Source organism: Lepisosteus oculatus, chromosome 24 (assembly GCF_040954835.1).
Source record: "Lepisosteus oculatus isolate fLepOcu1 chromosome 24, fLepOcu1.hap2, whole genome shotgun sequence".
In the NCBI taxonomy this organism is placed as follows: domain Eukaryota; kingdom Metazoa; phylum Chordata; class Actinopteri; order Semionotiformes; family Lepisosteidae; genus Lepisosteus; species Lepisosteus oculatus.
The window spans coordinates 5295062-5308877 of NC_090719.1; the positions used below are offsets into that span (position 1 = coordinate 5295062).

Sequence of the window (13816 nt, forward strand, 5' to 3'; positions counted from 1 at the left end):
TGCTCTCCTGGCATTTAAAAATGCTGAATTGAAATTGAATTGAAAAATTGTTTCTCAATACTAGAGGCTTTTGGCCGTGACATGCATGTGGAATTCTTTAGGTTCATCTCGTTTGTATGTTTGTTTTGCTGTTTTGTAGCTCTCGCGTTCTAGCTCAATGAGTTCTTTATCTCGTGAAGTGAGCCAGCATTTAAACCAGGTACCTATAGCTGGCATTTCGCTGTTGCACGCTTATTTTGCACATACTCGCGTCACAGAGTCCGCAGCCTCTGCCTTTAGCATTGCATTAGCCGATTTTCTTCAGTGACAATAAGAGCCAGCCCTTCATTGAATTATTTCAGTCAACTGCTCTTTCTCGCTTAGAATGTGATCTTAGAACATTCTGCATTTTTATAAACTTATATTTTGCAGTTGTATTCATATTGATTTGGTAGTCCTATAATTAGTATAGTGGACCAAGTTAGTCTAATTTTGTAAACCAGATGCTTGTTTTTTTGGACATCAGCACGATGCAATCTTGCAGCGCCTTTTCTTGTTGTATGTCATGCGCTTTGCCAGTTTGCAATTGGAGTTATCCCAATGCTGAAGGCAAAGAGCTGTCACTGTTCCTTGGTCTGAATGCAGCACTGTTTGTAAGACTGAGCCGCTGTGCTTCCAATAACCATTTAACCCTACCCCTGCTCTGCATGCTTTGCCATTAACGAGTATCAACTGGCTCAGAAGGAGAGACAAAAACACTTTCCATAAACAGATGTTCATCGTTTGTCATCATTACGATAGATTTGGTTTACAGTAACAAAAAAAAGTTTAATGCAATGTTCTGAAAAGATGTTTAATCTCACTTCTGGAAAGAGTCAAGAACACCTGTTTTCATCGCCTGCAAATGAGGTGAGGTCACCTGTGTCACTAACACTGCTCTTCATTTATTCCATGGATAAGAAAAAGGTTCAAATCAAAAGTGGAAACGTATCTGTCTGCTGTTCAGTCTTGGGCTTTAATTAGTCAAGCGTAACAGCTTTTGTTCTGTACTGCTACCATTTATAAAATGTTATTAATCTATTTAACTTAAATTTATTGACTAGGAACTTCTGTACTGATTTAGATAGTTTAAACACCCATGGAATAAATCATGTTTTTCCAAAAAAAACAGCAGCCTAGTTAACTCATCCTATCTCTTGTAGGCCCCTAATCAACCACATGTTCAAGAGGGTCCGATAGCTGGAGGTGTGGCTTTCTATAACCCCTCTCAGTTTGCACAGGTAAGGAACAGTTCTATGTCTAATGACAGGAGCACTTTGCATCCAGTTGTTTTCTGGCTGCTATGTAGCTTAGCCTAGACATGTCATCTGTAATTTTCAGGAACTGGAACTGATTCTACAACTCACAAGGAAACTTTTTGCTCTGTTGGTTTACATACCTTGTTACACTTCTACAGTTTTTTTCATTGACCTCATTTCAAATTGGCATACAAGGACACCAGATTGGTGGATATTTTTTAACATTATAGCACTCACAAATCTTTATTGTAACCCTAACTCAGAAATAGTCACCTGAAAATGGTGTTTTTTGAAGTAAAATTCTAGCAAAATCAAGCTGGACTTAAAAAAATCTGGTATGCAGCTTGTTTCAAAGTTATTTGACAAGTATCTCAAACAGATTACTTTTTATGTCGTGTTATAGCTTTGGTGCTCATAAAGTTTTCTTTGTACAGTCCCAATCAGATACACTGGCACTTCATTCCACTCAGTGCTTGCCATGAAGAATCGTTGTTTGGTACATTTGGAGAAGGCATTGATATATAAACATTGATTATTATACTAAATGTGGAAGTGAGGACAGGTGTTTCAGTCCAGGTTGAGGGGGTCTGAAACCAAACCACCCATGTTGATTTTTTTTTTTTCCTGAGATACAATACTTGGACAAGATCCTTCTAGGAACCACATGAGTATGGAGAGCCAGAGGGCTGGTTCTCATTTCTATACTTCTGTATATTCTTGAAGGAAGAGGGTCACACATTTTTTCTATGTGCACTTCAGCTCAGTCCAGTGACCGGAATCTGATGTTTATTTTTTTAATCTGCTTCTTTGGTAGCCAACTGCACCTTCGGGAGGAGCGAGGACGGGGAAGTTCGGCCAGAGGAAGTACCCAGTACTGAAGTAGAGCCCAGTCCCACCAAATGAAAAACATATGTAGTGCTACAGGCAGACAATAAGGCATCGTGACATTCATTCATGCTATGTAATTAGGGAAACTCATATAAGTATACAACCATTTTTCATTTCACTACCAGTTGTCCAGATTCACTCTGTATTGCATTAGCAATAGTCATATCACATCTCTTAATTTATTTTTAGCATTCAGAATTCATGGAAAATGTTCATGCTTGTATTTAGAAATATCCCTGCTCTCATGAAGTGTGCTGTACTGGCCCATTTGGGGGTGGCAGCTCTGAGTAGGGCTAAAGAGAATGATGTGAGCCTCTGTGAATTTTCCGTCATGATTCTTAGGCTAGTGACTTCTTCCAGGCTGGAAAGGTTTTATTAGATCATCACATGCTGTGTTTGTTTAAACACATAAGCTTGCTGTTTGGAGAAATTGAAGGTGCCTTTTTTTTAGCAGTCGTGCCATTGTAGGCTAACCATTGAACTTAACTGCTCATCTGGGTATTTAATACGACCTATTATTTAGACACCAGGTGTGAATTGATAAGGAATAAATGTAAGATTGGCAAAAACTGCTGTACTAAAGGAGACCTTTCCTTCAACAAGCAGTGGAGATTCTGCCTACTGTGGTGCAGTCTAAGTTCTATTTGGAAAAACCCAACAGCCCGAATGTAGCCCACTTTTATTGGAAGTATTATTTATTTTGATGTTGATTCCTCCACTTCCCTAATCCATGATGCTCAACAGTCCAAGATTTGAGAAACATTGATTTCAGTGATTTGTAGTGTGAATATTAAATAGTTCGGAACTAAAATTCATTCTGTTATTGTGAAAGGAAGCTTAATCTATGTATTTCAGTATTTAATTCAGAATCACATTGAGAAAATAAAAATATTTATTGTGAATGTCACTGTTCCTTATTGATCTGCTCAATAACAGGCAGTATGAAAGACAATGAAGAAACAGAAATGAAGATCTTACGTTTGGTGGTGGTAGTGAAGACCTCAGTCTACAGAATAATTTGGTGTTTTTTCTCACCATAACTGAGTGAGGATCAAAAGGCATTTTAATGTAAGAACTTTTTTATTTTTAGCCGTTGAAAAATTAAAATCGAACCTTGTTAACGCAAGTTTGAACAACACAGGAGCTTTGTCTTGTATCCTTTCAAAACAGATAAATGGATACTATAAGTCCCTATTTCAAACCCAAGTGCTGAAACTGTGACTAGAATGAAATCTTGTGAATAAAACCTGTTTAAAAACATAAGGCCTGCTTTTATTAATCCACTATATAGTTTCTTTGAGAATCTGCTGTAAGTAAAAAAAGCAGTTAAACAGTTAAAGAATATAGGTATCTAATGGAGAATGAACAGTGTGATTTTCTTTAAGTGCAATATTATATCAGCTTTCTGTCAAGGAGTTGTGATTAAATATTTTTAGGAGGGGATACAGCATGACAGCAGATTGATCAAACTTTATTGGTGTTTACCACTTAAGGAGTGTTTGGAATGTTATTTAACTTTTAGCCCTACACATATGCTATGATTAACCAAGGTCTTAATTAAAATAACTTTTACCATGATTAAAAGTAATAAAAGGCCCTACAAAATACTGGTAAGTGCTGTTTAGAGAGCTGACATCAAAACTTGACATTGAGAAACCATTTTTCACTGTCCGAAATCTTTCCAAATATTTGTATATCTGATTTAGATTGTATTTATGGCCTGTAGTCAGTGTGCTACACAATTAACTTGTTTCTAAGTTAACCTCATCTCACAGTTTAAAACCTATAGATAGTCCACAGTGTTCAGGCATCTGAAAAGATGGTTTCAGGATTATTGAGGGGAAAAAAGACTGATTTTGCTCTGACCTCAGTCTCTCCATCTTTGTGATTTTTTTTTTCTCTCCTGTCTTTCTTAATGTATCCCGGCCCTTGCTTTGATGTAGTTCCTGAAGCTGTATTTCCATGTAGACTGCTGAAAACTTTTAATTCAGAAGGCTTCCTTCATTGAAAGGGAGCTCTTATTTTTCCTAAAGGTGTTAGAATTTGACACTGTAAGATTCTTAACAAAAAAAAATAAAAATATTTTGAGCTCTGGAGCACTTTGAAATGTGTGTGATTGTTTTATGATTCCACATACCCAATTTCCCCATAATCCCCTTAATTTTCCCTTAACATATCAACATTTGTGCCCCGTGAAACATTTTAAACAGTTTCTAAATTGTTCCCGAAGTTTAAATACAATGAGTGTCATTCAAGTACTCAAAAGGTTTGAGCTCTGGGTTCATCCTTCTGTATTCAACCAATGAACACTTTTTTATTATATCAGATTTACAGATTTATTGATAAAAATGTAAATAGCAAAACTTAACACTAATATAATTTGAAAAGTTCAATATTTCTCATCTTTCAACTAATGTGTTGCATGTATTTAGCGTTTTTCATCCCAAAGTTCTTTACATATAGGAGGAGACCCACTTAAATCACAGTTGACTTGCAGCACAAACCTGGGTGTCACACCAGTCCCACTGCACAATAGATCAGGCAGGAGAGTGAGAAAATCCTTTACCAGTTGAATTACGGGGGCACTTTAAAGAAGAATGGTGGGGAAAAAAGCTATGCCTTTCATATAGTGGGGATGCCATACCGTAGATTATAGATATGCAAAAATAAACTGTAGCTAGACCAACAGTGAATATCAGCCCTCATAAATCCTCAAACATCCATCTAAGTGAAATCTATTAAGACGAGGAAATCTCACATAACTTTTAATAACGCTAAATGTTATTCTTATACTAACTACCAAGTTTTAGAAGTGTTAAAATACAGTGGGCTTTAAATAGAGTTGTTAACCGGGTCTTGTACATGCATTTCTCAATTGGAGATAGCAAAGACTTTTATCGGTAGTTCACACATTTTTGCCAGCAGAAATCGAAGATACACAAGCAAATAAGTATAAAATCGGCTTGTTGTGCAAGTGGAACTTTCTGTATGTCCTCCACGTGGAACGAGGCGCTGTGGGATCCGTACCTACCGGATGTAGCCGGAAAAATCGCCCTTGCTCGTTTGCCTCACTTGTTGGTAACAAAGCGGTGCTGTTACTAAGGAAGCGTACGCGGATGAATTTGCCATAGTGTTGTGAGCCAACCTAAGGTATTTCATGTTTATCGAACGAATTAGTTATGCGTTGTATTACACTTAAATTGAATGGATTAGAAGACGAAACATGGAATCTAACTGAATTATAAGATTTTGAAAACAACGATAAATTTTATTTGGGTTAATAGTTCGATGTTTTCGTTACTATGTCAGTTTTGTTCGCGTAAGTCGTTTACTTAGAAATCTTCAATACAATTTTATTAGATAAGAAAATGTGCATGTACACAATGTTTTCAATACATCTTCACTAAAACCCCTAAAGTGGCAACGTTATTATTAAGCTGCATAACAGCAATTGTGGGATGCTTGTATCTTTTTGTTGCATTGTTAGTCCAAGCTTAGCAATAGTATTTAAAGGCAGCAGAATTTTTTGAATATTGGTAACAGTTCTTAATTTTTCAGATTGTAATTATGAATATATCTACAGCTAACAACACTGACGTTTTTATGCTTTACTATGAATAGTCTTTATTGTGCGTAACATTGACGCAGACTTTGCTAGCCCCCTGCCTTTCAGTGTCAGTGGTCTTATTCGTAGAGCAAAAGTTTAGTGTTTAGTTGCCTTAGCGGGACCTGTTCAGCAGTTATTGGTGTAAGAAAGCATAACGGGCAGGGTGCCGGAGTATGTATTAAATAGGCAGAAACTCTTTTGTCATTTCTTTCAAATACATATCACTGTCACGAATGAAGTGTGGTAAGCACCACTATAGCAACACTGTTTAGAAAACAAGGAAGTGTGCGTGCGTTCAGCATGACTTAGAGTACTAGTAAGCTCATTGTGGATCAATATGTGCTGAACTTTCAGTTCTTTCAGTTTATAGGAGTTTTTGAAATTAGAAACAATGGTAAATGTGCTAAATGTTTTTGATTTTTTTCAACAGGTGTTGCTTTTGATCTTTCTGATACAAAATCTCTGCATATCGCTGAAACTAGGAGTGCCACCAGCAGATGCTTAAAACAATTGAAACTATGATCACAAGTTGCATTCACATTCACCAACGCCATTAAGTAAAAGTTCTTAATAATTAACGCTTGAGTGTAAATTATTCAGAACCTTTCTCAAGTGACTTCGCAGTCAGGTATCCATTCAAACATCCAAATTTCTCTTTAAGGAAAGTAGTAGCAATATTCCACAATGTTACATTTTCCCAGTAAAGCCACAAAAATGTCTCAGGAACTCCAGGACTGAGTTACCAATAACTGGAGCTGTAACGTTAAGGAGATGAGAATGAACCTTCAAAATGGTAGCTCGTCTCAGCCTCTGAATGGTGTGTATCCCTCGGGGACACTGAATGCTGAAGATCAGGTAGAGTTCGGCAGGAAGGAAAATAGCAAGCAAGAGGACGCAGATGCAGAAGGATACATGAGTGACAGGTATCTGAATGAAACCTTGAGGTTTCCTCCAGATGAGACGGACCGTGGGGTCATGACAAAAGAGAGGCCACATTTACCAAGACCACCCCTTCTTCCAAAGCCTTCTGAGCAATCAAGCCTGGGGACAAGAGCTTCGAATGAAGAGAAACTGAGAAGGAGAAAGCTCAGAACCAGCCAGGACAGTCTAACTGACCCAACGGGGACTGGGTCTTCAACAGACTCCCTTCAGGATGAAAAATCTGGCCATTCTTTATTGAACAGCATCTTTGCTCTTCAGGACAGACAGGCATCATTGGGCAATGATCAGAATAGCTCCACAGAGCTCCTGCTCCGTAAATCCAGGAACATAAGCAGCAGCCATTCTGATCCTGGGAAGAGGTCCTCCTGTCACACTCTTCCCCTTAAGGGGGACACCCAACACCAGATTATCATGTCTTCAAAGACAAAGCTGTCACCTCTGCAACATCCTGGATCTTTACCCCCCGTAGGAGTCAACATGGCTTCCACTTCCTTAAGGACAGCTAATAGGATAGATCAGGATTGTGTGGATTATGCTGTGATAGGAAAGAGGGGATACGAGAGGCAGCACAGCAGCCTCAGCGAATACAGGCTCTTGGACAGTATGGTGTCAGACAACACTTCATTGAGCTCCATGAAGTCTACACTCAGTGTGCTAAATCCCATTCGACCCAAGGATGTACGGAATAGGTATGTTTTGGGTTTTTTAAATCATTTTGTAGGTCGTAGTATCTCTTCTTTTTATACTACTGCAGCTATATATTATGGTACACTTGCTGAAATAGCTTTCTTTGAGCAAAATGTATTTTCAGTTTATTAGATTTATCTTTTTATAGACTGTATGTTCAATAACTAGGTACTGGTGTCAAATATCTTGAATGTGAGGGTAGTATGTTTTGTGTGGATGGAAAACTTTACAGCATTAAAACATTTAGCTCAGTTTGAATTCCAAGGCATTTGACTTGATAGAATCAAAATCTTCAAAATATTAGTCTGAAATGTGGAATGTCAGAAATCTCTGACTTATATTGGTTTTGTTTATTTTAGTCAGATGTGAGGATAAATCATGTCAAACAGTACTGTGTTTGTGCAGATTAAAAGTAGTTTTTTGATACAACTGGAGCAAATAGGATCACCTATCTGAATGTACTTCATGTTCTAGTGTAGCTATTGCTAACAGAGGCAGTTTTATTTTATTATAAATTGTGCAGTTTCTAAAATAATACTGCTGTAAAGAGAGTTCAGGGACTGAGCATGAGATTAGAGAAACATCTCATTAGGGTGAGGATGATCAAGGCTGCTTGTTCAGCAGCTGTCTTTAATTCCACTAACAGAGGTCAGTGGAGAACTGGAGTGAATTCTTGGGTACGTTTTTCAAGAGTGGAAATGAGTGGAATGTTGACGAGCACTGTTTTACTCATACACAGTAAAAATGTTTTCTGAAACTGGGAGTATGGTACGTGTGTTACGTTGCTAAACACACTGTTTTTATATGACAATCCTGAGTAAAATCTATTTCCTGAATTTCTGGATTCCAAGACCATAAATAAATGTATTATGTCATACACTTTACAAATGTTGCTTTATTATGTATGTTTTTATGATCAAATGTTTTTAGTGTTTTAGTATAAGCGCAACGTCTGAATGGCAAATCATACAGGCCTTGTAAAAATATACACCAACTAATGTTTTCTGTTTTAAGTTGGTGTTGGGGTTATTTTAATTAATATTATTCTTATTCTTGTTGAATAAATGACTTGTACCCTGCGTATAATAGTGTATATCAGATTTCCTGTGCTTTACTACTTGTGGTTGATCGGTTCTGTCACAGGAGCTTTCTGGAAGGCAGTGTTCTTGGTCATGGTGCACTTCTTGGAGCTGAAGAGTTGGATCGCTATTTCCCTGATAGGAGAGTGGGAATATACATTGCCACATGGAACATGCAAGGAAAAAAGGTGAGCTAGTACATAAAACAGACGACATAACAAGAATCATTCGGCTTTAAAAATGGAAAAGGTTGGAGAGTTAACAGTTTTAACTTTGCTCTTTAGGAACTTCCTGCTAATTTGGATGATCTGTTGCTACCAGCTGACTCTGAGTTTGCCCAAGACATCTATTTTATTGGTGTTCAGGAAGGCTGCTCAGACAGGTACAGTGCAAGAGAAACCCAATAGGCAAAATTAACTACTATGCAGCAATTTAGTAAAAACTATCCTGCATTTTATTTGTGCTGTATATTTTATGCAATTAAATCATGTGAAGTCATGGAATGCATTCGGGGCTACAAATATTACATTAGGTTCACATACAAAGTAAGCGCATAGATTAAGAAGAATGAACCACAGAATATGAAGATATAATTATATGAGAAATATTTCTTCTAATTGCTGGGAAAAAAATGGTAAAACCTATTTTAGATTTTATCAGCTAGCATATGCAAGGATTACTCTTCTTGTCATTTTTTCATTTGTCTGCCTAATTTAATTGAAATATTAATTAAATTAATACAGATCAATTAAGATATAAAAGTTTGGTATAACAAGGTCATAAAACAGCTTTATTGTGCAGAAAGACATAATATGTCTACCTCAGTTTTATTTAGTGTTGCAAAACCTTTTTTTGAAGTTATTTGTGATATTCATTGTCCACATTGTGGTGCAGTTTGTAAAGAAAATGTTTATTCTATTTTCTCAGGAGGGAATGGGAAATCCGGCTACAGGAGACCCTGGGACCCTATTATGTCATGCTGTATGCAGCTGCACATGGTGTCCTGTACCTCACTGTCTTCATCAGGAGAGATCTCATCTGGTTCTGTTCAGGTCTGGGCTTGAAATGTCAGTTTCAGTTCAGCATACATGTGTATCTGCCAAAAGAAATGGCACTGTGCAACTGTAGCAACTTCCTGACAGCATGATCTTTTAGAGGTTTTAGTTTCTGAATGGACAGTTCATCCATTTACTCAGACTTCTGTACAGCTAGCTCCTCAATTAGTTTGTTGTAAATTAGTGCAGTATAATTGTTCACCAGCTGATTCTCATACAGTAAGTCTTGTACTTTAGTAGATAGTAGAGATTGTGTTGAGAATTCATTTGAAGTGGAGTGAGCTGAATGATGGTTTTTAACCACCCCTAGGAATCTAAGGCGCAAATGATGTGTACATCTTACATTTTTATTTTATCCAGTGGTTCTTAAAAATGCTGTTTGCTTTTTCTATAGAAGTTGAACATGCCACAGTAACAACTCGCATCATCTCTCAGATCAAAACCAAAGGAGCATTAGGAATTGGGTTTACATTTTTTGGCACATCTTTCCTCTTCATCACCTCCCACTTCACCTGTAAGTTTAATGTACTTTTATTATCAGGCAGCACTGGTAGGATTGTGTGCGGTGTAAAGACAAGATGTTTTGTAGCTGTTCATAAATGAAGTGCATGCAGATTTGTGGTATGTTAGGTGATGTTAGAATCATCAACAAGCCTTATGGTCCAAAGGCCTGTCAATCAGTTTTTAGTTAATTAAGTATATAGTGACTATGATTTTTTGGTAATCAAATTGTATAGCAGCAGAGCTAAACTTAAATATGGTTTAAGCAGTTTCCATTCCTTATTCTTGGTGAGTGCCTTTCATGCATTACAGCTGGAGACTCCAAAGTATACGAGAGGATTCTAGACTACAACAAGATCATTGAAGCATTAGCACTTCCTAGAGACCTGCCTGATACAAACCCTTACCGGTCAAGCTCATGTGAGTTTTGCTTATCTGTGTTTGTTAAGTAGTTAATTGTGTTTGGCATGTATTGTACAGCATGTCAAATATATTGCATATTAATAACATAATATTAACTAACACCTGAAGGGCTGTTGGAAAAAGCCGTTATAAGAAGATTTTTAAAGATTCTATCTTTTTTAGATACGTGTATATTTTAGAAGAATTAATCAGGATCATACAGTGCTCTATTTGTCTTAAATAAAGCCAAGTGAAATAACTCCTCTTTGGTGATTTTCCAGCTGACGTTACTACCCGATTTGATGAGGTTTTCTGGTTTGGGGACTTCAATTTCCGACTGAATGAGGACCGCACAGGTGTGGAGTCAATACTGAAACAGGATCTGGGCTCAGACATGAGCAGACTGCTGCAGTATGATCAGCTCTCCAAAGAAATGAAAGACGGTGGGTTACATACTCTCCAATTATTTTGGATAAAAAACAGATTGTAGGTACTGACAAATACCAGTTTCTAGTCAGGGTATAATTCAAACCTTCCCCTGCAACTTTGTATATTAATATATGATTTGGGAAATTGTTCAAGAACAAATTTGTTGTGGTTGCATGCTGTACATCTGTCTTATCCTGCAAATATTGTATTATTATGAAACAATAAAAAAATGAAGTTAAGCATAGCTTTTAATAAAACACTAAATTGGAGAAACAGAAATAGGGGAAAAAAAAGGGTTTCTACTCATAGTTATACTATTTCTTTTGCTACAGGTTCCATTTTCAAAGGTTTTGAAGAGGCACCTATTCAATTTCTCCCAACTTACAAGTTTGACATCGGTTGTGACACTTATGATAGCACTGCAAAGCAAAGAACACCATCATACACGGTGAGGAAGTGGTGGTCATTGTCTTTTTCAGATTGCACAATAGGTTTAATTCATTATATAGAATATGGGCTTTTGTAAAATATAACTTTGCCCATTTTAATACATAACAGATTGATTAAAAAAACGTCTGAAGGGGATAATAAAATAACTATTTTTAATAAAAATATTTTCTGTAATCAGAGTTTGGTTTAGGGTGGCATGGTGGCGATTCGAATTGCAGTTTTGCTGTGGTTGGGCCCAGGGTTCAATTCCAGTCCTGGGGTGCTATCTGCATGGAGTTTGTATGTACTCCTCTTGTTTGCATGGGTTTCCTCCCACAGTCCAGAAAAGTACTGGAAGGTTAATTGACTTCTTGAAAAAATAGCATGAGCATGTGCGTGTCTGTATTTGTTTCTGTCTGCCCTGCAATGGCCTGTGTCCTGTCCAGGGTGTACCCTGCCTTGCGCCTATTGATTGCAGGAATAGGGTCCGGCTCCCCCTCGATCCTCAATTGGAAGAAGCGGTCAGAAGATAGATGGATGTTCCAGATTGCTGTTACTTTGATATATTAAATAGTTACTAGAAGAAATTACCCAAGAACAGCTTTGTCTACAGCTGATTATGATAAAAAGGATGAAATACACGCTATGCAATAAATATAGGTATGTAATGAATTCTGTAATGTCCAGCTTCATTATTTTTTTCACATCCTCAGTTTGTTCTCTACTTTACTTGTAAGGATCGAGTTTTGTACAGAAGTCGACAGAAAGATGACATCAAAGTTATGAAGTATGCCTGCTGCCCTACAATCAAAACATCAGATCACAGACCTGTGTATGCTGTTTTCCAGGTTAAAGTGAGGCCAGGTAGAGACAAGTAAGTATATATCCTGTTACAAGTTTTATAGGTTATACAGGTAGTCCTTCAAGTTTCTCTATGGTATACTTATGCAATGATTTCCCTTTTTGTTTTGTAGCATTCCTTTGGGTGCTGGTCAGTTTGACAGAAACCTTTATTTAGAAGGTATCAGAAGGAGGATTACCAGGGAACTTCAAAGAAAGGAGGCTTTAAAAAATCAGAAGAACAGTGTTGTCTGCTCTGTCTCCTGAGTGAAAGCTGACGCTAACACTGCATGGTGGAATGTGCACTTTCATATGAAGAATGCCTCTTTTCCTTCAGTTGTACAAAAGGGGGCCAGGAGAGGTCAAAACACTCTTTACCTCAGCACTTGGCAGAGCTGAACTGGGTTATCTTATGTTAGTACAGGTCCTGTAAATCAAATTTTACATAAAGCAGAGACTGGTCTATTTTTATACTGTTCCTTAATCTCTAAAGGAGGTTAAATTTTTCATTTAATCTTTGGATTTAATATTCTTTAATAACTACAGTTTATAACTTTATTTTAAATGTATATACAGATATATTGTCATATTTGGTTTTTGTAAAACTGCATTTAACAAGCTGTTGGGTTCAGTTTGTACAGTTTGTATATATAATGAGTATCCTTTTTAGCTTTTTTTATACAACAGTATTATGAATTTTTATATGGTATTGGCCAAATTAGTTTTACTAAAATGTCCAGATTATTGATCCAGTACAGTTTCTTAATGTTACTCTCATCTGAAAAACGTGCTTAATGGTTGCAAATATAGCTCGTCATGTTCTCTCAGATCAGTGTGGCATTAACAATTGTGGAAATGGAGAGCAGTTCCGTGTATTTTGAAAGGCTCTGAGCTTTTCAGGAAAGACCTTACAGGAATTTTGTAGTATGTTAATACATTTGGTTTATAAAGAATTTTAATTTTGTTGTAATTTATTTTAATGGTTTAATTTAATATCATTCCAGAACTGCAATATTAGTGATAATTTAATTGTTTTGGAGTAGGAACAATCCCAATTCAAAAAAATAAGTAATACAGCTGTACTTCTGTGAATGATTTAAAATCCTCCCTAGAAGTATTTAAAACGAGTCCTAGACTGGTTATAATCACATTTCAGACTGAATGGAGCTGTTGTTTGAGTTGCAAAAACAGTGTCTTTGATAAAAAAAAATGATTTACCAATTTGCCAAACTAAACCACGAGACCTAAATTTGTATATGCCTTTGTGTTAATGTTTTATGTATTTCTTGTGCACTATTATCAATATTTAAATGGCGATATTTTCCAAAATGTCTATTGTCTGGTGACAGTTCAGAAGAAAGGATTAGCCATTACTGCAAAAGCAAAAAGGTTGTCTTAAAAAAAGATTGCCTCTATGGTTTAATAAACTGGTATACCGTTATAAATGTATTGTTGAGATGAAATGACTAAGCTGCTTGCCTTCAATGTACTTTGATAGGGGGAAAAATAACCTGACTTTTTCAAGAAAGAACGTGCACTGACTTGCATAAGGCACTACAATCTGCTCATTAAATGTACAGGCTGCTGAACTGTAGCACTAACTGCAAATTATTCTGAACTCAAGACAGAAGCCGTGTATTGATGTGATTTAGATCTTGTGCTCTATTAATCATCGTCATT

At 36.7% G+C, this 13816-nt stretch overlaps 2 protein-coding genes across 2 annotated transcripts in view; both read left to right on the forward strand.

Annotated features, from left to right (window-relative positions):
- The window catches only part of sec16a (SEC16 homolog A, endoplasmic reticulum export factor), a 31214-nt gene extending 26953 nt beyond the window's left edge, over window positions 1-4261 (forward strand). The window contains exons 31-33 of the mRNA XM_015366748.2: window positions 140-199; window positions 1182-1259; window positions 2092-4261. Coding sequence (XP_015222234.2) covers window positions 140-199; window positions 1182-1259; window positions 2092-2160 — 207 coding nt within the window. The 3' untranslated portion in view covers window positions 2161-4261. The remainder of the gene's footprint in view (window positions 1-139; window positions 200-1181; window positions 1260-2091) is intronic.
- A 986-nt stretch (window positions 4262-5247) lies between these two features.
- On the forward strand, window positions 5248-13581 carry inpp5e (inositol polyphosphate-5-phosphatase E). The gene is made up of 11 exons (XM_006640629.3): window positions 5248-5315; window positions 6203-7403; window positions 8545-8668; window positions 8765-8862; window positions 9408-9532; window positions 9930-10049; window positions 10349-10456; window positions 10720-10881; window positions 11200-11315; window positions 12034-12170; window positions 12271-13581. The coding sequence occupies exons 2-11, from the start codon at window positions 6544-6546 to the stop codon at window positions 12401-12403; spliced, it is 1983 nt and encodes a 660-aa protein (XP_006640692.1). The 5' UTR covers window positions 5248-5315; window positions 6203-6543; the 3' UTR covers window positions 12404-13581.
- Window positions 13582-13816: the final 235 nt, after the last annotated feature.

Excerpts from the sequence above, each read along its gene's own strand:
- inpp5e (XM_006640629.3), top strand. The coding sequence starts at position 6,544 with ATGAGAATGAACCTTCAAAATGGTAGCTCGTCTCAGCCTCTGAATGGT. Across the intron at positions 7,404-8,544 it reads CCCAAGGATGTACGGAATAG|GAGCTTTCTGGAAGGCAGTG; the intron begins GTATGTTTTGGG and ends GTTCTGTCACAG. Across the intron at positions 10,050-10,348 it reads CATCACCTCCCACTTCACCT|CTGGAGACTCCAAAGTATAC; the intron begins GTAAGTTTAATG and ends CATGCATTACAG.